Source organism: Eubalaena glacialis, chromosome 19, assembly GCF_028564815.1.
Source record: "Eubalaena glacialis isolate mEubGla1 chromosome 19, mEubGla1.1.hap2.+ XY, whole genome shotgun sequence".
Taxonomy (NCBI): domain Eukaryota; kingdom Metazoa; phylum Chordata; class Mammalia; order Artiodactyla; family Balaenidae; genus Eubalaena; species Eubalaena glacialis.
This window is the reverse complement of record NC_083734.1, coordinates 16,153,306-16,176,942: the sequence shown is the minus strand read 5'-3', so window position 1 is coordinate 16,176,942 and position 23,637 is coordinate 16,153,306. Positions and strand designations below refer to the sequence as shown.

Here is a 23,637-nt window from a genome sequence, read left to right as displayed (position 1 = left end):
CCTGGGCAGGGGTTTACAGTTTGTGAATTGTTACCACACATACAATCTTTTACGATCCTCTGGGGTAGGAACCACCGTATCCTCATTTTACAGTTTAAGAAACTGAACTCAAATGACTTACCCAAAGTCACTAATTAGTAGGAAAAGAAATCTGTACTTGCTTGACCACACTAGGAAGCAAGAATCAAAACTCCTTTTCCCCACAAAGCTTAGAAGCTCTGCCTTTTAAGTTTTGTTTAACCTTTTTCTTAAACTGTAATTAAATATATATAAAATTTGCCATTTAACCATTTTTAAGTGTACAGTTCAGTGCCAATAAATACATTCACATTGTTGTGCAACCATCACCACCATCCATCCCCATAACTTTTTCTTCTTCCTCAAATGAAATTCTGTACCTATTAAACACAAACATCTCATTCCCCTCCTCCAACCCCTAGCAACCAGACTACTCTAAGGTCCCTCACATAAGTGGAATCATAACAATATTTGTACTTTGTCACTGGCTTATTTCACTTAGCATGATGTCTTCAAAGTTCATCCATGTTGTAGCACATATCAGAATTTCCTTCCTTTTTAAGGTAATGGACATGTGGGTTGCTTCCACTACCTTTTTAAAAGTATTGTTAACACTTATTTTGAGATTGGTTATCCACTTTCAGATTATTCACTCCAATTGTCCCTTTTTTTTTAAAAAAAAGGGAAAATACAAGTAAACAGTTGATTTAATTCTTTAGAGTTTATAATACAGAACAGTAAAACCACGATACTGCGGGGGGATATTGTTTTTTCGGTGCGCCACCATGAATCAACACAAAGGAAAAAAGTTGAAATGCAAATTTGATTTGGTAAGAGAGCAGAACAGTTAGTTAAAATAATAAATTAGCTTTAAGATTATCTATAAATCACTTTACATGCTATTCTTGGGACCTTTAATAAGGGATAATGGAAAGTTTCTATTGTTGGACATGAAACTAAAAAGTTCTTTAGGGTTGACCTGGGAGGGAAAGAGAAGTTGCTCAAGTGCCAGGAGTCTGGGAAAACCTCAGTAGGTGACTCTCCTTGAAGCTACTCCGAATGAGTGCTAATACACTACAAAGACCAAACTGCTGCTATCTAAAAGTAACCCTAAATCACTCAACTAGTTTAAGGATGCAACTTGAATAGATGGGAGTTCCTCTACTTCGCCCTTTTTAACTGTGAGATGAGAGTTCCTCTACTTCGCCCTAACTGTGAGATGAGATTAACCACAAGCTTGAGCACACAGTTCTCAGAAATAGCTAAACCACAATGGAAGGGAGGAACAACTCTAGAGACTTTGAAAACAGTTAAGATTCAAAGATGCAAATGAATCTTGCACTTTGGCGATTGAAGGTGTGCATACAGGCTTGGGTTGTTAGCACGTACTACTACAGGCGGAGACAAAAAGAAAAAGAGCCAAACTACTAAAACCCAGTTTTATGAAATAATTTCAGACTACAGCCAGCGGGTGTTAAGAATGAACTGCCTTTCTTTGTGTGCACGGCTTGTAACAGAAACCTATGGTCACAAGCAAACTTATATGAAACAAGAAAACAAAACAACAAACACGGTAGCTTGAGCACCAGCAGGACCCGCAAGAGAGTGCTAGCTTTTCCGGCCGGCGGTTCAGAGCTACTGACCGCCCTTCAGCCCAAGTCTCCCGAAAGCCATACGGCTGTCACTCAGTCATCACAGACAATTTCCCTGGGGCGACCTCACTTTCAGATTCTCTCAAAGTTTACCAGAAATTCTCCCAAAGGATTCTTCTGTCCGCCTCCCCACCCCCAGGACACTTTCTCCCTCCAAGAATTACCCTTCCCCTCCACCCCACTATGCCCCCAGACGCCCCGAGACCTGCAAGCAAGCAGGATGCGATTTCGCCCTTGCTTGCTCCCAACTGCCGGGAGAAAGCGGCTGCTGAAAAGCAAACTTTCCGAGCGTTCACAGAGGGTGGGAGGGCGCACGGCGCACTCACAGCTGGTTGATGGCGTTCTGCGAGATGACCGCGTTGGCAGAGAAGTAGGGGATCATGTCGGGGCCACTGAGGCTCCAGGTGCAGGCGGGGGGCGCCTTCCTCTCGCGGGCCAACGTGCTCAGGGTCATGGGGCCGGCTCAAGGCGCACAGCTCCGCATCCCGGCCCGCGCACAGCTCCGCATCCCGGCCCCCGCCCGGCTCCGGCACCAGGCGCTCGCTCTGGGCTCCGCCGAACTGGAAGCGCGGACAGCGCGGACTCCCGGCGGCAGAAGTGGGCCCGCCGGGTCGCGCGGAAGCAGCTGCCGTAGCCCTCGGGCTCGGCTGTGGAGTCCCGGCGGCCGGGCGCCTCCAGCAGCCCACCCCAACTCGCGTCCGGGGCGGGGCGGGGCGGGGCTGAGCGCGCCGAGGGGAGGGCCCTGAGACCAGAGAGGGTCGGCCCCGCGGGCGCCCCGCCCCGGAGCTCTTAGAACCCGCCGGATCCGCTGCCGGCGTCGGAGCCTGGGGAACAAGGGTCGGCCCCAAGCCACCTCGGCTTGGGTGAAGGAGTGAAGGGAGCCGGGGGGTAGGCCAGAAAGGCTCGCATTTCATTGGAATGTTTCAACAGAAAGGTCCTGCCTCTTAATCGGCTTTATGCATGAACCTCAAACAAACCCCATTTTTCAAATGACCTTAAAACTTTAAAAGGCTGTACACTCGCAAATGCAATAAATGTTTATCAACGGCTTCCTATGTGCTACGGGCTAGGAAAATGCTGAGATAAACTGGATTTTTTGTTTTTATAGTTGAAGTCGTGGTGGGGAAAAAAGTCTATCTAGACTGTCGATAACATCTGCTAATGCTTGTAAATAAATTTACTAATCATCCTCCAAACCAAGGATTCCCAGCCTTAACTGCACATATGAATCCACCTGTGGAGATTTAAAAAAAATCCGAATGCCCGGTTGCACCCCAGACAAATCAAATCGGAATCTCTTAAGGTTGGGATCTAAAAGTCAGTATTTTTCAAAGCTCCCCTGGTAATCCCATTGCGCAGCCTGGTTGAGAACTACTGTGCCAAATGATCTAGAGAGGAAGACGGGCTAGAGATTATATCCTCACTGTACCGATGTGGAAACACTGAGGGTCTAGCCAGATGATCTTATTTGTAAGTGACTTGGATAGGATCTTAGATAGGAACTCCCGTTTTATAACTCCTGATCTAGGGCTTTCCCCACCAAACCCTATTCCCTGATGCTTTATGATTTTCCTTAACAACTCGCTGAGCAGTGCCTTTCACCTGAACAGGGACCAGCTCTGTAAAAAGAGAATCTCTTTTTCTCTCTCACCTACACACTATGCTATGTGTAGTGGCTTACAAAAGGGACTGGCCCCCTGCAGGCACTCAGTAAAAGTTAGCTTCCTGGGCTTCCCTGGTGGTGAAGTGGTTAAGAATCTGCCTGCCATTGCAGGGGACACGGGTTCGAGCCCTGGTCCGGAAAGATCGCACATTCCGCGGAGCAACTAAGTCCGTGCGCCCCAACTACTGAACCTGCGCTCTAGAGCCCGCGAGCCACAACTATTGAGCCTACGTGCTACAACTACTGAAGCCCACGTGCCTAGAGCCTGTGCTCCACAAGAGAAGCCCCCGTAATGAGAAGCCCGCGCACCGCAACGAAGAATAGCCCCCGCTCGCTGCAACTAGAGAAAGCCCGTGCGCAGCAACGAAGACCCAACACAGCCATAAATAAATAAAAAAATAAATTAAAAATAAATAAATAAATAAATAAATTAATTAATTAAAAAAAAAGTTAGCTCCCTTATCTCTTGTCCTTACTGTCTCATCAGAACAAGTATTTTGGGGCATCAGTATTTTTAGCTTTTATGAATACTTGACTAAAATATACATCGCTATAAGTTGCTTTAGGAATTCCAGAGCCAAAAATTAATAATTTAAAAAAAAAGCGACTTCACTATCATAAGAGATCATGAGAAAAAATTATAAGAGAAATTAGAATTATAAAAGAGACTATAATTAGGAAGAACTCACTTTACTACTCAGCATATGCTAGAATCAAAAAGAAATAAGTCTTTGTTTTATATAAAATTTCAGACTTCTTTTCCTATTGGGAAGTTTGGCAATTTTCAAAATACTAGTAATGAAATAATCTAAACTATAAATTCTATGTCTACAACCAGAATCCCTCTTTTGTTAGTTGATCCTTCCATAAAACAAAGTTGTTGCCAAGGCACTGAGGGACTGGAAATATTGCAAACTCATGCCAGAAATAGATATCTAAATTAGGAAGGAACTAGTTGGCAAGTGAAGAGTTAATGAAAGGTCTGGACTTCGGAGTCCAGTACATCATCATCTTCATCCATCTCTAGGAAGGAAAAATTTTGAAAGATTTATTCAGGCTATGTCAGCAGGCACCCAAATGGCAGTGTAAGAAAAAATCTGCTGATACACCCCAAAATAAATTGCTTTAAATATCTGGCAAACTTGCCAGTTTGAAACTTCTTCCAGGCTGTAATTTATTACAGCCTCCTGCAGTGATTTTTAAAAAAAAACAAAAAACAAAAAAACCATAGCAGGCTGTTTGGAACAGCACTGTTAAGGTGAGTCCAGTTCCTTTCATGACACAGCAGTGATAGGATTTTATTGAAGTCAACACATAAATGACGCCGTTTAGGAAAAGATGATGTCATGGTAATCATTTGTATCTGCCGGAAAAAGAACTCAGCAGGAAATGTATCTTACTCAATGCAACACTTAATATCTCTGGCATTTAAAAACGATAGAGATAAAGATTTCATAAATATGTATACTTGTCTTTTATAAATAGGTTCCTATAGTGACACCCCATAAGTGCATAGTCCTTTGTTTCTCCTCAAAAGACTTCTGTCAGTGCCCATTCAACAAAAGAAGGAGACTATTTTAACACCCCCATCGAGGCCTTTTCAAAAGCTTTTCAAAGTTAAATTCTCATTTTGAACTGTAATATAGAAAATTGGGAAAGTGCTAGAACATGCCCCTTGGTTTTTAAGGAAAAAGAAAAATCATCTCTGCAGACTGAGGTACCTTTAAGGAAATAGTTCTTTCTACTACTGTTTCAAAAAGTTGAACAAATTCCGTTTCTTTTCACAATCTGCAGAGTGTCAAAATGTCAATCAATTTAGTTTCAGCTCAATTTAATCCTTTACTCTCCAGTGTCAGGAAACAAGGCTCTAGGGAGCAAGTTCTCTGTACCCAAGCATCTAGGAATTCAAAAATGATTCCAAATTAAATTGAGCAGCATGAAATAAACTAAGCTAGTTTTCTACTCCACATGAAGTCAGAAGGGGCTGTCTCTAAAAAAAAAATCTGCACAAAGGCCCTGAAGAAAAATCGCTGCATTTCTTTATACTGTTGCTTGATTTGAAATGAATTTTGTCATGTCATTTACTGACTATTTCAAGGGTCAGAAATATGAATATTCTAAAATGTTAATTTGGCTCTTGACAGCATTAGCTATGACCAAATTAAATTTTTTGTAGAGTCATATATTAATAGCATTAAAAAAATTTTAAAGTAATAGATGTCTCTTGTATCTATAAGATACTTCCATTACTATGTTTCCATGTGTCCCTCCATAAGGTATAAACACTGTAAAACTGTATAAAACCAGAGACTTGCATACTGACCTAACTGTACTCCAGGACAGGTCCAAAGGTGAAATGTGAAGGATGTGAACATGCTTTTGTTGCTGTAACAAAATTTCAACATGGGTGGATCACTTGAACGGACAATAGCTAATGAGCTAAAAGGTGACAATGTTATAGTATCAAAAAGTGTGGGCTAGAAACCAGAGGACCTAAATTTAGTTCTAACACAGTCATTTAATAATCTAAGATTTTGGCCAAGCCACTTAACTTCATCTGTAAAATGGGATAATAAAACCCTAAGGAAATATCCCAAGATCTGTTTTTGGGAGAGTCGGGAACCTTAGGAAAGAAATTTCATGCAATCTGGAGATCCTGAAAAATGGATTTAATCCACTTAATGCAGTCATTTAGTTCAAAGCAGTACAGCCCAACAGTTAAAAACTCTGGCTGGACTTCCCTGGTGGCACAGTGGTTAAGAATCCGCCTGCCAATGCAGGGGACACGGATTCGATCTCTGGTCCGGGAAGATCCCACATGTTGTGGAGCAACTAAGCCCATGCGCCACAACTACTGAACCTGCGCAGGCTCTAGAGCCCATGAGCCACAACTACTGAAGCCCGTGCGCCTATAGAGCCCATACTCCGCAACAAGAGAAGCCACCACAGTGAGAAGCCTGCACACCTCAAAGAAGAGTAGCCCCTGCTCACTGGAGCTACAGAAAGCGTGCACGCAGCAACAAAGAGCCAACACAGCCAAAAATAAATATAAATAAATAAATTTATTAAAAAAAGAACTTTAAAAATAATTTTTTTTAAAGTTTATTAAAAAAACCCAACAAACTCTGGCCTTGGAATTAATCGGCTGAGTTTGAATCCTAGTGCCACCATTAGCTATGAACTTTAAATAGCTACTTAACCTAGGGCTCAATATTAGTACCTAATTTATGAAGTTATTGGGAGGATTAATTAAATTAACACATATAAAGCACTGAAAAGAGTGCCTGGCACAAAAATCTACTTTTTGGCCTTAATGGCTCTGTAAGCTTAAGAGAGCTAAGGGAAAGGTTGAGGAGATTGCCCTTCAGGAATAAAATCAGAGAGTTGGAGCGTTCAATGAAGAATCTTAGATCAGAGTGCAGGACTATAATACATTTTTACATTTTTATTAAAATGTTTCTGCTTTTCTAACTCTTCCATGTATCTTATCCTTTGAGTGTTTCTCTGAGGTAAAAGACCTATGTGCTTTTCTTTAGGTTGTTCAGAAAGCGTGTGTGTGCGTGTGTGGGGGGAGCAAGGGGACTCTGAAGTCAGTCTGGCAACCTTCAGGTAAAGTCCACTGTGCATTTTAGTTTATTCACTGAGAAAATGAAAATGTTGGACTAGAGATAATCCTCTATGCTCTTTTCCACCAACCTGAAAAACAGCTAAAGTGGGCAACATTAAAATGGCAATGAATCTGATATCAGAAAGTTCTAGACTCTAGCTACTTTGTCCCCAGGCAAAACTTACTGTTCCAGCCCTGGTTCTTTTAATCTTAAAGTGGGATGGTAATGCTTACCTCCCAGGTTTACTAAGATACACAGACACAAGTGTTTGTAAACAGGACAGCACTAAATTTTTGTATTATTACCGTCCATAAATTGGCCAATCAGCTTCCAATAACAGAAAGCATTGTATTTGTTTGTATTTGGGATGAGAAGTTAATCAATGAATGAAAATTAAAATACAAATAAACTTCCCCTATATACCACCATTTCATTCAGGAAGTCTTTACTATTATTGTTTACCAGGCAGTTAATTATATATTGCCATCTTGTAGTAACATGAGATCTGCAGTGCTTACTGGGATTTTGCTTTCTTTTTTTTTAAGCTTTGAAATAATAGTATTAACTTAAATAACTTTATTTTTTAAATACCTAGTCATAAGAAAGAATGATTATACCAATCAGAAGACCTATTTGTATTTTTATGTTTTCTCTAAGGGGCTTGATCTAGAGAAATAAATAGTAAATTAATCTCCTGAGGATCAAAAGGGAGAAAACCAACACTTTAAAGAGTTACAAAGCAAAAAGCCTGTTACCTAGAGTAGCACAACAGTCTGTCTCCTGTTAATCTGTAAAATGCTAGGATAAAACTCTCAAGATAATACCCCTAATTTTCAAACTTGTTGCCCAGACAGTACCTAGAGGTATCTTGCTACACTTAGTCAAAGGCACTCTTCATTCAATACAATACACTAAACTCTGTAAACAAAGGCTCTTAAAAGCGATCAAGTTTTGCAATCACCATGAGGCTAATAGTTTTATTTAAAAGAATATCTGACAATAGTTTTAAACACTGGATTAAACAATGTCACTGAGCCCTTCCAATCCTTTCTATGGAACTTTCCACCATAAGAGCAATGGGGAATACCAAAAAGATCTGCCTATCAACTCCATGAGAGGCAGATCTAAGGCACTCATCCCCCATAGTCTTAACCATATGCTCTAGTAGGAAGAGATGCTGAAATGCTGCTTTCTTCAGGTTACAAAAGCCTCACACTCTATTGTTTAGTAAAAATAATAGGCATTTATAGATCACTTTTCACATCCAACACACCTTACAAAACATTTAACCATTTAATCCTCACAATCTCTTTAAACATTAAAAAATTTTTTTAAACACATGCTCAAAAACATTTTTTTTTTAGTATTCAGAAGGATAAAGTAAAAGTCACTCTTCTCATCCCCATCATCCTACTCCCAGGGATGACTGTTAACACTTCCAGAAATTTTCCTTGCATAAGCAAACATTAATATATTGTAGCTGCTCTTTAAGAAACACACATGCACACAAGCCATAATTATATTATGCATATTATTCTGCTTTGTGCTCCCCACACACTTATCACTATATCTTGGACACTTTTCCATGTTTATAAAGATGTACCTCATTCTTTTAAAGGAGTGCATAGTATTCTATTTTACAATTATATATAATTTATTTAAATAGTCCTCTACTGATGAACATTTAAATTGTTTCCAGTCTTTACTATTATATACAGTATCACTATGAACATGCTTTCACACAATCTTTGGGCATTCATGTGAATATATTTGTTGGATGGATACCTAGAGGTGGAATGGGCAGTTAGTTAAAATATTTTAAACATCTTAGGAATCGGCAGACATTATCAAATTGCCTTCCTAAAGGGTTTAGTTTTTTGTTTTCCACTGGAATCTTTGTGCCTCCTCCCACACTGTGATCTATTAAATTAACTCAGGGCCCAAGATTCTCTTCTACACATCTTTTACATACTGCGTTAAAAAAAAAAAAAAAATATATATATATATCAATATATGTATATATAAGTACATATGCGTACATATATGTGTATAATATTAGAAAAGTAAAACATGCTTAAGGAAACTAGAGAAATATACTAAATTATAAAGAAAAATATGAAGAACTATATTATAGACAATTAATTTAAAAGAATTACTTAGACTGTAAAAAATATAGTACAAAAACTATTTTGAAGATAATTTTTAATTCAGAAGATGTTTTAAGATCTTGTTTGATGCTAATGATGTAGAAGACATTATAGGTGAATGAGCCAAATGTGGCCTAATACTATCAATGTCCTGAAATGGGGTGAGACAGAGATAGAAAAATGGGAAATAAATTTGGGAGTAACATAATACGGAATCTAGAGGAGCTGAGAAGGTCTTGAAAGTAAAAACAATAACTGATATTTATTGAGCTGACACTCACTGTGTACCAGATCCTCTATTAAGAGTTTACATGCAGTATCTCAATTCTCACAAACAACCCTATGATTCTATTATTATCTTTACGAGGCTCAGAGAGGTTAAATGATTTGCCTAAGGTAATACAGTAGTATTTCAAACTCAGCCAGTTATTCTGGCTCCAGAACCTGTTTTGTTAATCAGTCTTCTACATTGTCTGCATGATTATGTAGGTTCACTACCGAACACCGTTAAGTCTGAAAAGGTCTACTGCCAACAGGAAGAACTCCTGTGGACCTTAAATACCTACCTTCCTGCACCTGGTGTTTTTTCCTCTACTTGATCCTAGCTATAGCTAGCAGGTCCTGACAATAATAGAGACCTAACCCAGTGCTAAATATAGCAGTAAGATGATCTTCTGGCTGTTGTATACCATCCTCTTGCTACCAGATCCCTCAGAACTCTGTATTTCAAACTCCTATTCATCCTAAGACATTTTTCAAAGCACTTATATCTAAACATTTTTTTGTTTCCCTAGTTTTTTTTTACACAGCATCTTACATGAAGGAGGCATTTAATGTATTTGTGGATAATCATGGGATCATCATCTCATTTGATGTTTTAAATAAACCTACTAGCTGGGCAGGTATTATCATTCCTTGCTACAGTTAAGGAAAAGATGAACCAGACTAATGTCTAGGTGATAAGAAGCCTAGACTCTAGGCTAAGGTGTGTCCAATTCATCCAGTCTCAGATCCATTTACCTAAGCTGAGATGTGTCCAATTCAATCTGTCAACATACTATTGACAGATTAACTGAATACAATTGGACTAATCCTGAACACCTTAAGGCCAGGCACTTTAGATACTGATTATCAAAATGAGTTAAACCCTTTTATAATAATTCCCTACTTAAAACCCCCAAATAGTTCCTTGTTCCCTTTCAGATCAAGTCCAAGCTCTTCTTCTGGCCTTCAGATCCTCCATAATTTATTTACTTATTTATTTATTCCTTTAATTTATTTTTGTCTGCCTTGGGTCTTTGTTACCGTGTGCGGGCTTTCTCTAGCTGTGGCGAGTGGGGGCTACTCTTCGTTGAGGTGCGCGGGCTTCTCATTGCGGTGGCTTCTCTTGTTGCGGAGCATGGGCTCTAGGCGCACTGGCTTCAGTAGTTGTGGCATGTGGGCTCAGTAGTTGTGGCGCATGGGCTTAGTTGCTCCACGGCATGTGGGATCTTCCCGGACCAGGGCTCAAACCCGTGTCCCCTGCATTGGCAGGCGGATTCTTAACCACTGCACCACCGGGGAAGTCCCAGATCCTCCATAATTTAAATGCTACTGTAATCCAGCCATTATGGCATATTATTCTCAACTCCATCTCTTCGCCAACACAATCAGTGTAACTATTTTTTACCCATTCTCCCAAAACAAATCCTTGCCATAATTAGGTGGTTTCTATCCTGTCCTCCTATATCTGAGTCTCCCTCTCCTCTCTGTTCAAATTATTCCTTCTCTGAGACCATTTTTATCCAGGTTATCCATGTATAACATATTTTCAAGGCCTGGTTCAATTCTCAGCTCTTTCATTAATTAAACACTCTACAGTGTTTTCACATACATCCTTACTTGATTCTTACTGAAATCCTGTGTATAGGTAAATAGAGCTAGCTGGGATTATCAGCTTCATTTTATTGGTGTGGAAATTGAGGCTCAAAAATTAAGGGACCTGCCCAAGTTTACATAGCAAGTGTCAGAGATAGGATTTGAACTGAGGCCTTCTGATTAAGTCCAATGATCAATTCCTGGTTTATAGTATGCTATGACTCTTTTCTAACGCCTTTAGAATTTATTTATTTTTGGCTGCGTTGGGTCTTCGTTGCTGCGTGCGGGCTTTCTCCGGTTGCGGTGATTAGGGGCTACTGTTCGTTGCGGTGCGTGGGCTTCTCATTGCGGTGGCTTCTCTTGCTGTGGAGCACGGGCTCTACACATGTGGTCTTCAGTAGTTGTGGCTCGCAGGCTCTACAGTGCAGGCTCAGTAGTTGTGGCTCACAGGCTTAGTTGATCCGCGGCATGTGGGATCTTCCTGGACCAGGGCTCGAACCCGTGTCCCCTGCATTGGCAGGCAGATTCTTAACCACTGTGCCACCAGGGAAGTCCCTCCTTTAGCATTATAATCTGTATTGTTATTCAAGGTCTTATTCTCTATTTTATGTCACATATGCCACATAATTTATCTCTCTGCTGAAGCAAATCACATACAGTAACTCTCTTTTGTGGACTTCATAGAGCCTAGCACAGTGCCGGGCAAGTCATAAGCATTAAATATATTCTGGTTGGTTGATCCTTTACCCCACACCCCACTATATTCTGCTTAGGGCTCTAGATAAATATTCCCTGAAGGAATCAATGTGTTAATGACAGAGGGTCTCTCTCCCTGGGAGCTCCTGATACGGGGAGAAATCCCTAGGACTCCTTTTCATTGCCTCATCTTTCTGCTGCCTCTTGCTCTTTGGGTAGATGCCTCCTTCATACAGAGAATACAGCAGAGGGCCTGGAACACAATCCAGTATGTAAGGGTTTTATTTTTATTTTCAAGCCTGCTCTAGACTTTCAGGAGCCAAAAGTTCAAATCGCAGCAGGATTGATTCAGCCCTTTCACAAGCAATTTAGTACTATGCAGTTTGTTTAGACTGATCAAGTTTCCAGGCCCTGGCTGAGCAGCATCATTATCTCTCCAAGCTTTCATGTATCAGCTTCCCTGGCCATATTTCACTTTCCATGTATTTCTTCTCTGAAATCAGGTGAACATGCAAAATTACACAGTTATACACAATTTTGTACTTTTCAACAACCTTCAAATATCTTCAAGGAATTTAAATACAATACAGGCAGTTTTTGTTTCTTTTTTTCTTTTCCCTGCCTCGGTTAGGCAAAAATCAAGAAGGATGCGAAAGTTATACTCCTCAATTCTCAGTAGAAAGGGGGTACTCTGTATCATTCTTCAGCTAGTACATCAACTAACTGAGAAGAGATATGGTATTGCTCGATTCTATTCAATCCACCTCAGCTGGAAGGCCAACTGGACAATGGATCTTAAGTGAAATGAAAAATACTTTGCCAGGGGAAAAGAAGACTAGGTAGCAACTCTTTCTCTTAATGTTTAATTGTGAAATATTTCAAATATACAGCAAAGAACAGAGAGGATAACACACAGCCAGATACTCAGTAGACAGCAGGATCACGTTCTAACATTTTACTCTTCAGATTTTAAAACATTACAGTTGAAGCCCCCTGTGAACTTCTCTATGAGCACTTTCCCCTTCCTTTATGCACGTAACTACTCTCCTGAATTTGGTGTTCATCTTTCCATTCATGTGTTTATATTATGCATGTGGAATATTTTTCTTTAATATAAAACTCATTCAGAAAATTACAGCTTATAAGCATTGAACTTTCAAAAAATTTTTTCTTAAGGTTGCTATATAAAAGACACATAAGAGAGTAAATAAAAACGTTTTCCTGCTTAAAAACTTCTAGTCCAGGGATGGATAGATGAGTAGATATATGATAAAGCCAATATAGCAAAATGTTAATTGTGAATCCGGGGGGTATGTGTATTTGAGTGTTTACTGTATACTTCTTTCAACTTGCTTGCATGTTTACATTTTTTTTTCCTTTAATTTTATTTATTTATTTATTTATTTTTGGCTGTGTTGGGTCTTCATTGCTGTGTGCGGGCTTTCTCTAGTTGCAGCGAGCGGGGGCTACTCTTCGTTGCCGTGCGCGGGCTTCTCATTGCTGTGGCTTCTCTTGTTGCGGAGCATGGGCTCTAGGCGTGTGGGCTTCAGTAGTTGTGGCACACGGGCTCTAGAGCGCAGGCTCAATAGTTGTGGCACACAGGCTTAGTTGCTCCGCGGCATGTGGGATCTTCCTGGACCAGGGCTCGAACCCGTGTCTCCTGCACTGGCAGGTGGATTCTTAACCATGCCACCAGGGAAGCCCTACATATTTTTTTAATAATAAAATATTAGGAAAAACCCCCCAAAATCTCTAGTTCATATTTTGTCTAAAAATCTCAGTGAGGAAGGACATCAACTGGTTTCAGATGCTTAAGGATCTAGTATACTTACAGAAAACAATAATTAGGCTTGATAGTCTAATTACTGTTTAAGCTCTTACTTTATGGTATGTAACAAATAAAAAGAGAAAAGACCAGTTCCTCTAAGATTTATCTTCACAGAACCACATCTTGTAAAGCAGCAATTTCAGCTTTGACCTTTCCATCCTTTTCTGGAGAGTTCATAAAATGATTTGTTTGTAATCCCTTTCTCACCATGATTTAAGCCCCCAAATGGAAAACTGTTTATAGTTGATAAGCACACCTAATAAAATGAGTGCATTAAAAAATTAGAAGAGCAATACTTTTAAATGTTTTTAAAAGATTTTTAGTCCTTCTCACAAATCTTCTAAATGAACTTATCTCAGGAAAATGCTCTGCTACAAGTTGATCTTGAGAAAAACTAGTACAAAAGACATTCACTACTGGTAAAATAAATACCACTGTGATATAATATTACACAATAGTACTTTGCCTACTGTTTGAGGTATTTTCATATTTGTATATTATTTTTGCCTGACAATAAGCACACTAATTTTTTTTTAAGGAAGAGGAAACGGAGTCTCAAAGAATGAATCTACTTGTGTCAAGTCATGCAACCAATACAAACATAGGCCTCCTAACTTCAATACCAGTGCTCTTTTCATATAACTGAGAACAATGAACTAAAAATCTTTTTGTTTTAGTGGCATTTAAAAAATGACATTACCAGAAATTACACTATTTATCATTTGTTTGTAAAGTACTTTACCTTAAGTGGCCTAATTTAATAGTAATTACTCTTTGGGGTCGATATTTTCATAATTTTATAGGTAAAGTAACATATTCAGAGGAAACTAAGCTTAATGAAGACTGTTTTAATTACAGCATACTGCTTTCCAAAAGGAAGGTCCTTCAAGGAAAAGGATTATGTTGGGTTAAAAAAAGCAATTCCATTTTGGGAAATGAGAGATATTGTTGCATCAACACAATTCTTAACAAAAAATTTTTAAGAAAAATTGTGTAATTATTAAAATTAGATTTAATTAACATTTTAAATTAAAATTTAAAATATGTACAAGCTGACTTTTGAAAATTGAGCAAATAAAAAATATGATAAATGATTGTCAAAAATAAAGTCAGTGAAATTTACTGACTGCTGAACACTACTTATAATTATAGTCCTTTTTATATCATAGAAAATAAATTTTGGGCTTTGTGTGTGAGCCTAGTGACAGATTTAGCTAACGGTGAATGAATTACAGTTAAAGAGTTATTTTCTTCTTATAATATTACCAGGTGTAATTTATTCTAGATATTACTGGAACAGAAGTGGATGATTAAATATGATGTTACAGTTAATTAAACGGTAATAAAAACATAACCCCCCCCCGCCCCACTCTGAAACTCTTACAGCTGAATGTAATCCAAAAGTGGCACCTAAATACACGTTTAAAAGTTAATTCTTTCAGGGGCTTACCTGGCGGCGCAGTGGTTGAGAATCTGCCTGCCAATGCAGGGGACACGGGTTCGAGCCCTGGTCTAGGAAGATCCACATGCCGTGGAGCAACTAAGCCCGTGAGCCACAACTACTGAGCCTGCGCTCTAGAGCCTGCAAGCCACAACTACTGAAGCCCGCACGCCTAGAGCCCGTGCTCTGCAACAAGAGAAGCCATCAAAATGAGAATGGTAGGCCCGCATACCACAACAAAGAGTAGCCCCCGCTAGCTGCAACTAGAGAAAGCCCGCGTGTAGCAACGAAGACACACAGCCAAAAATAAACAAATAAATAAATAAAATAAATCTATAAAAAAAAAGTTAATTCTTTCAAGAAGAAATTTCGCCACTTAAAAAAAAGAAAAGCACACAAATACCTGTCTTTGTGGGCTATAAGTGTTCTTTGTAAAGATGTAATCCCTGTTTAAAGGCATCTTAATTCTGCACAGCCACCCCATCTCCAAAGACCAATATTGATATCGGACTATATAGAGTGATACGGCTTGAATGATGGATGTATTCCTTCAAACATTAAGTTCACATCTCTGAAGGGAGTTCAAATTTTGCTCTGCATCAAAAAAAACCCATAAGGGGTAGCCATGTTTTCTCCTAAGAACCCTGTTTTTTTACAAAATCTCAAGGGAAAGAGAGCTTTAGTTAGTCAAACTGAAGCACTAACTATGAAAAAATTTCTGCTTACTCTTTTACATGGGCATAACAAGTACTGGAATGATAAGTACTAAGAATCTAGGGAAAATTCTGTAATAATAACAAAAGGAATCCTAGGAAGCAGAATATTAAATTTCTTATGCTGAACCTTCAAAATAGGGCTTTTACAGTCCTAAATGTTAATTTATGTTTGGACATATACGATACTTATTGTTTATATTTTACAGATGGGTAAACAGAGGCATACCAAAACAGTGAATGCCAATTTTGTCAGGTACCATGTTAGTGTGAGATATTCAAAGAAGTATGAGAATAGATAATTATATACTAAACAGCTCCCTGTAAAGCAGGGGAGACAGATGAGATATGTGAAAAAAATGGCCCTCAGTCCACCAAACTACCCAATGCTCCTCCCTGAATGGCATGCTTTTTACAGGTTTGCATTTGCAGATGTTGTTCACTTAACTTGAAAAACCTATTCCTCCCCTCCTCTCACCACTACCCAAAGCTGTCTGGTTAATGCTTTTATTCAAGATGCCTTCCGTAAAGGTTATAGTGGGTTATAAATGTTCTTAGTAATAGTAAATAATTTATTGAGCATTTACTGTGTGCTAAGCATCATGCCAAACTATGTAAATGAATGATATCTCATTTCATCATCACGGCAATTTTATGAGAACTGCTAACTAGCGTTCACTTAAGGAATTTCCTGGAATAACTGAGAGTCTCCATTCTCTCTGAAAAGCATCCTACCAGAGTAGCAGAGATGCTCCTGCCTAACAGGTTACTCCTCTCTAGTATGCCTGTTCACTTCTGCTTTTACAAGTTGGATGCTCGTCAAGAATATTTGTATTTGTTTTAAGAACTGTTGGTTCCGATGTAAAGAATGGACTTGAGGACACGGGAAGGGGGAAGGGTAAGCTAGGACAAAGTGAGAGAGTGGCATGGACATATATATACTACCAAATGTAAAATAGATAGCTAGTGGGAAGCAGCCACATAGCACAGGGAGATCAGCTTGGGGCTTTGTGCCCACCTAGAGGGGTGGGATAGGGAGGGTGGGAGGGAGATGCAACAGGGAGGAGATATGGGGATATATGTTTATGTATAGCTGATTCACTTTGTTATACGGCAGAAACTAACACACCATTGTAAAGCAATTATACTCCAATAAAGATGTTAAAAAAAGAAAAAGAAAAGAGATGAACAGGGTAAGAATTGCTGGTGAAACCAACTGGGATACTATGGGCAGAGGGTATAAGGAGAACCAGCAAAGAATGATGATAAGAAAGCCAAAGGAGGTGAGAACTGCAGAGAAGAATGGTCAATAGTGTCATTTAAGATGGGGATCAAAAATTATTCACTGGCAATCTTAACAAGAACAGCAGTTTGAGTAGTGGAGGGAAAAAAAAGTCAGATTTCACGGGTTAAACAGTGAATGTGAGTTGACAAAGGAGGCAGTAAATACAGACTGTCCTTTCAAGAAATCAAAATAAACTTGTAGTTTGAGGTGAAAACAAGGTTATGGGATGGTATTTTTAAATTATATTTTAATTTCTTTTAGTCTGATAAAGACCTGACCGTGTTTATAAGATGAGGGAAACAAGCCAATAGAGAGAGGTAAAACATTGTATTTAACCCTATGACAAATTAAAACATTAAATAATAGTCACAATAAATCTTGATAAAGGATACAATATTTAAAGAGTCTAAACTCCATGAAACAGGAATATTTTTACCAAAGGTATAGATGCCAATAAGACCATTAGAATGCTTTGCAGATTAAAAACCTTCTAAAAATGTGTTCACATACTTGAACCTTAAAGATTCGTATCAAGTTGCCTCAGAAGTCATTTTCCAGAAATTTCTAGAATGGCAGAGAAATGTAATTGTGTGTGTGTGTGTGTGTGTGTGTGTTAAGGATAATTTAATTTCTCATTCTCGACATATCCTTGACATCTGAAGAGATCTGCATAGGCTTATTTTCTGCTACATGGCATTAAGAGTTTAATATACCCCCAAATAAATTACAGTGTGTAAAAAATAAACAAAAGCCTAGAGTGAGGAGAGATTAGGGGGTAATTCAGTTAATGAGCTTTACGTGGTGGAATCTGGTATTCTAAAAATTGAGCTCCTGCATAGTTACCTTATCGCATACAGTTAAGGGACTTGGAATTTCGTATGTAACTTCTGGCCAGCAGGTTATTTTTTTAAAAATAAGAACCATTTCCTCTTTTCAATCACAGGTAAAATCTCCAACTTAAAAATAGTAACACACGTGAACTTCTTATTGGCATCATATTTTTAATGTAATTATTTGTAATCTTCCCAAATATGCCTTTCCTATATTCTACATGGCCTGTATTTTCCTGTCCCAGAGGGTAACAATTATAAATATTTTATGTGGCTAAAGACGCAGCAGCAACGTATGTGTGTGTGTGTGTGAGAGAGTGTGTATGTAACGTATATATGTTATAGATCATCCTTTTAACAGAAAGCTTAGAGTTTGGTTTTCTTAAAATTAAGTCATTTGGTATTCTGTAGAATTCACATACCAATCTACCTAAGACAATCACCATTTAACTCAGTTGAACACTAAAAGTGATTTCATTGATTACATGTTCCAGCTGTTAAGAGGAATAGTTTTGCAAAACAAAACAAACAAAAAAACACTGGCCTGCCAGTTATATTTAAATTTAGTTGAAAACCTTAATGTATCAACTGCCTTTTTTTTTTTTTTTTTTTGAGGGGGGATGAAGAACTAGGCTATAGTGATTCTGAAGGTTTCTGAAATACTGTAAAGATTTACTTGTTTATTATGGACATAAAATTATGATCCTACTTTTAGAAGAGCTCAGTTTATAATAATAAAAAGGAATATTAGTAATAATAATAATAATAGTTACCACTTGTTGAGTGGCTATTATTGTGATAGGCACTTAACCTTTATATCTCAAATCCTTGTTTCTGTTATAGAGTCGAGGAAATGGGCTCAAAGAGGCTAAGTATCTTTTCCCAAAGCCTGAAAATGGGTGGAAAGTATGGTTCTTTATTCATTCCTTCTACAGAAAACTAATGAGTACCATCTATGTGCCAGAATTTAAGGATACAATCATGAACAAGATATTGTCTTTGCTCTCACTCAGTTTAAGTGGCAAGAACAGACAACAAGTAATGTGTAACAACAGTGTTGGAAGTGCTGTGAAAGGGAAGCAGAGAGTTCCGTTAGAGCATGAGGTGAGAATTTTTCCACTGAAGAGTAAGGATTATGATAAGCAAAGGTGGCTCATAACCAATTATGTGTTTTAAATAGTTTCTAAATTTCCTGACCTTTTGTTTGGTGTATTGGCAGAACAGCTGTTTTAGGGTTGGTTTAGGTAATCCATAACAGGTCCTTTCTTCTTCCTCCAAATGGGTCCTTGGCTTGGGGAAATTCTCAGTGAATAATTAATACCAGAATAGTCTGCCAGTTATGTTTATTAATACAATTTTTTTGCCTCAGGATGGTGGAATAGCAGTGAGTCAGAGAAGCAGATGAGTCTGTGCTCAATAAATATTCATTGATGAATGAAGCAAGATGATCAGTACCTTTAAACAGGGTTTTACAAATAGCATCCAATGGCTGTGACTTTAGGTAATCATCCAGGTTGAATCAGATTTGACTTACTGACTCAGAGATGGGAAGCTCCCATTTCTAATTCAATACTAGGCTTGTACTAAATAAGAACTTTATTGGTATATGAAGTGTGACAATTTCTCTTCTTGCTTTTCCTCAGTAAATGATCTTAATATTATATGATGTAAACGGTGTCAGTCATAGTACAGAGTTCGAGAAATTAGGCTGTGAGTTTGTGAAATTAAAATGGAACAGAAATAAGAAAATACTAGTGAAAGTACATCACTTTATATCTTGCCTTAATACTTGGTGCTTGATATTCATTTAAGCTTTCCTATAAACAATTCTATTTGCATTTTCAACAATCCTATAGGATAGATGGGCAGATGCTATCCTCATTTTACAGATAGACAGGAAGGCTCAAACAGAAGTGAATTTTTATCCATAGAAATATTATTATAATGATGATAGAAAAAATAATGTAGTCCAATTCTCTGCCATTACACAGGTATAATAAAAAATATTTGATGCTTATAATTTATATACATTTATATATATTTCCTGTTAGATTACAGTTTGAAAAACAGATGCTGCGCTGGGGTAAGTTTTCACTTTTACTTGGGAAATCTTTTGTTTTTCAGAAATCTTGTTCTCTAATCACCTGATGAAAATATAGCAAGCATTTTGAACTATCTTTTCTAAAGACTAATAGTCTACAAATAATACTAATATTCAACACATCAGTTCTAATAAACGCTGTACTCATCATCCTCTGAGATAATTAAATATGAATGTTGAAGTGATATGGAATTTGATGATGGCGGCAATTTGAGAGTTCATTTGAGTTATAATAGGAAATCTTTCTGTAGTGTTTATTTCCTTTAAAATATGTTTAACACAAACACATACAGGTGATACATAAATACATATATATAATTTTTCTTACACTGAAATATGTACTTGTGTGTGTGTATACCCTGTGTGTGTACAAACACATACATATGTATATGTAGATATACTTCAGGGTAAGAAAAATCATGAATCTCAGGAGTTCCTACAGTTCATACTGTTTAAACCCATAAGCACAAGAATATCAGAAGGAGAGAAGAAAATAAAAACTTGACCTTATACTGAACTCAGCAGTTCTGATATTAAGTGTTCAGAATAAACCTTTCCTAATAGCCTCTTATCCTTTCATCCAAAACAAATAACTTGTAGTGAACAAGAAAGGAAGTATATTAACTTCATTAATTTTTTAAAGTTTCCTGAAAATTTTCTGGAGGAAGGTAGATTCTGATTTTGGGAACTGCAGTGGGAGTGTAGAGAAGTAGGGAAAAGGATGGGCAAATCTTCGATTCTTTTTTATAGGCTACTTTTTAAAAAAATGAAATTAATTACACCTTTTATTCATTTGGGAAAATCATTTTTGGAGAAGGTACCAGCACTACAGAAAGTTAATCATCCAGCCATGAATTACTTTTAAAGCCACAAGATGGATTTTTTTTATCAAGCTTCCCTAGCTTCAACTCATATATTTATCATTCATTTGCTCAGTAATTTAACAATTAGGTAATGCATGCCTACTGGTTGCCAGGGCTCGGCCTGGATCTTGGGAATGTAAAACCAAGGCATGCATGGGAGCCGACGGCATATGAGGGGAGACAAACAAGAGTGTGAAAAATGATGAAGTCCTTCCTTAGAGAAAATTACTATGAACTTTTCAATGTTAATTTTATTCACCAAATTAATATACAACAGACTTGCAAAATTCAACACAGTTTTAAAGTAGGATTAACAGCAAGTACACTTTTTCATGAGTGAGTGAAACTATCTTCTTTTTTTGGATATATAGTTGTCTTTTATTTGTATGTTCTGATTCGTTGTTGTTGTTGCTGATGAAAAGAAAAGAAAATCCTTAATATAGTAGCTCTCCTGTCCTGGATGTATGCATTCAAACTCATTCCCTGGGTTTCCTTGGCTGCACTGTTTTTTCTGTAGGTAGGGTCTTATCCTGAGATAATACCACTTGATGGTCTTGCTGAATTAGTAAAGCCAATGCCAAAACAAGTCATCAATACTTTATCTCTGCCCTTGAGTTCTTCACAACATGGCTTTATTTTAAAATTTTAAACATAATCTGGAAAAAACTCTTCAAATGCCTCAAAAACTATGGTAAGGGGAAGACAGCAGGGCTAGCAGGACTTTGGAGCACGAGCAGCCTCTAGGATCAGGCTATAGTTAGTAGAATCTACACATCTGCCTGTTTAGACTCCTTCCAGCAGCAGCTTGGTTGGCATAGTTTCTGCTGAGATCCACTGGAGCACTGCTGCCCCCGGCCCTGAGGGTTGAAGGCCAGTTCAGCACTCAGGAAGGTTCTTTTGGTGGTCTTGGCAAAAAGTGATAGCCCCAAGCCCAGAGCCTTCCCAGGGTTGGCCCCTTTCACATGGTCTGCATAAATAAAGAAAGAAAATGTTGCAGGTGCTCCCTCAAGTGCCACAATTTAGTTAGTCATTGAAGGTTATACATCTATGGAGTAGCCCTCTAATACTTTTGATTTATCTAGGATCTGTGAGCTGAATAGGTCTCAAGACCTTCCTTATAAGACATGAGAAAAATACTTCGCCACCTCTAGGAGGCATCCCCATTGCATAGTCTTTAGTTCAAAGGATTCACTCATCAATCTCAAACTGTTTCCACACAGGGCTGTGGTCATAAAGAGCCAAGCAAAGAAGGCTTTGGAGGTAACAGCCTCTACTGCGATGGGCACTGTAGTTGTGTTCTATTAACTCACTATAAAAAGGCCTAGTTGATAATAAAAGGGCGCACTAATTTGGTTTATTTCCATTGGAAAACCAATAATTGTTTTGTCCAGCAGCCTTATGACATTGGCTTCAAAATCTCTGAGGCCTGGGTTGGGGTCTTTGGCCTGGGTTTTTTGGACCTTGATGGGATGGACAGACTGATGCAAGAAGTTGCAACACACATAGCTGAAAAAGTACATCTGGATTGTCATGTGGGTGCCATGGAGGTACTGTACCCACATACAGAGCACTGGAGATGATGGTAGTACCTGTGGCTTTCTCTCTCTCTTGCAGCTCACTGACAATGTCTTTTTAAAAGGATAAACTTAAAAAAGAATATTTGCATAGCACTTTGCGATTACTGAAAGTAGACGTTTTCTTTTAACTCAAAAAGGTACAGAAACATATTGGATTGTGGTTAAAATTAAAAATTCATTGCTATTATCAGTTATTTAATTGTTAGATCTTATAACTTACAGCACTATCTAGTTCTTATAGGGAGATATCTCCTTGGTTTTAGTAGTTAATACATAAATAATTGTTAATTACTGAGAACTTTTTATTTTGCTCGAGGCATAATTTTACATTTTTAACCTTCCTGTTTGAAGACTCAAGCTTTACCTATAAAATGTTGTTGTATATTTGTCAATTATTCCTTAATACATTTTGTAAAGTATCAATTTTATTTAAGGACAACCTAGGAATTTGTCCATTTCATCTAGATTATCCAATCTGTTGGTGTACAACTGTTCATAGTACACTTTTATAATCCTTTTTATTTCTGTAGAATCAGTAGTAATGTCCCCACTTTTATTGCTGATTTTAGTAAATTTTTTAAATAATTTAATTAAATTAATTTATTTATTTTTGGCTGCGCTGGGTCTTTGTTGCTGCACACAGGCTTTCTCTAGTTGCAGTGAGCAGGGGCTACTCTTTGTTGCAGTGAGCAGGCTTCTCATTGTGGTGGCTTCTCTTGTTGCAGAGCACAGGCTCTAGGTGCGTGGGCTTCAGTAGCTGTGGCTCGCGGGCTCTAGAGCGCAGGCTCAGTAGTTGTGGCGCACGGGCTTAGTTGCTCCGCGGCATGTGGGATCTTCCCGGACCAGGGCTCGAACCCGCGTCCCCTGCATTGGCAGGTGGATTCTTAAGCACTGCACCACCAGGGGAAGCCCCAGTAAGTTTTTTTTTAATTTTATTTTTTGGCCGCGTGGCATGTAGGATCTTAGTTCCCTGACCAGGGATAGAACCCGCGTCCCCTGCATTGGAAGCGTGGAGTCTTAACCTCTGCACTGCCAGGGAAGTCCTGATTTAGTAATTTTAGTCTTCTCTCATTTTTTCTTAGTCCATCTAGCACCAGAATTTGTCAGTTTTGTTGATCTTTTTGAAGAACGAACTTTCTTTTTCATCGATTATCTCTATTGATTTTCTAGTCTCTACTTCATTTATCTCTGCTCTAATCTTTATTATTTCCTTCGTTCTGTTAGCTTTGGGTTTGGTTTGTTCTTCTTTTTCTAGTTCCTTCAGGTGTAAGGTTGGTTTGTTGATTTGAGATCATTCTTATTTTTCAATGTAAAAATTTTTAGCTATAAATTTCCCCCTTAGCACTGCTCTTGCTGTG

At 38.3% G+C, this 23,637-nt stretch overlaps 1 protein-coding gene and 1 pseudogene across 7 annotated transcripts in view; both read right to left on the bottom strand.

The window, feature by feature from the left end:
- The window catches only part of SSH2 (slingshot protein phosphatase 2), a 238,218-nt gene that overhangs the window by 103,721 nt on the left and 110,860 nt on the right, over nt 1–23,637 (bottom strand). For 2 of the 7 annotated variants that reach the window (XM_061175657.1, XM_061175659.1), the window contains exon 1: nt 1,997–2,072. The exons of 4 other annotated variants lie outside the window; for them this stretch is intronic. Coding sequence is in view for 1 of the 3 variants with exons in the window: in XM_061175654.1 (XP_061031637.1) it covers nt 1,997–2,124 (128 nt within the window). In the remaining 2 variants the exon portion in view is untranslated. Of the gene's footprint in view, nt 1–1,996; nt 2,324–23,637 lie in introns of those variants that run through there. One more of the 7 variants, XM_061175654.1, reaches the window with a different exon arrangement.
- Nucleotides 2,134–21,860, bottom strand: LOC133080373 (RNA 3'-terminal phosphate cyclase-like protein; annotated as a pseudogene).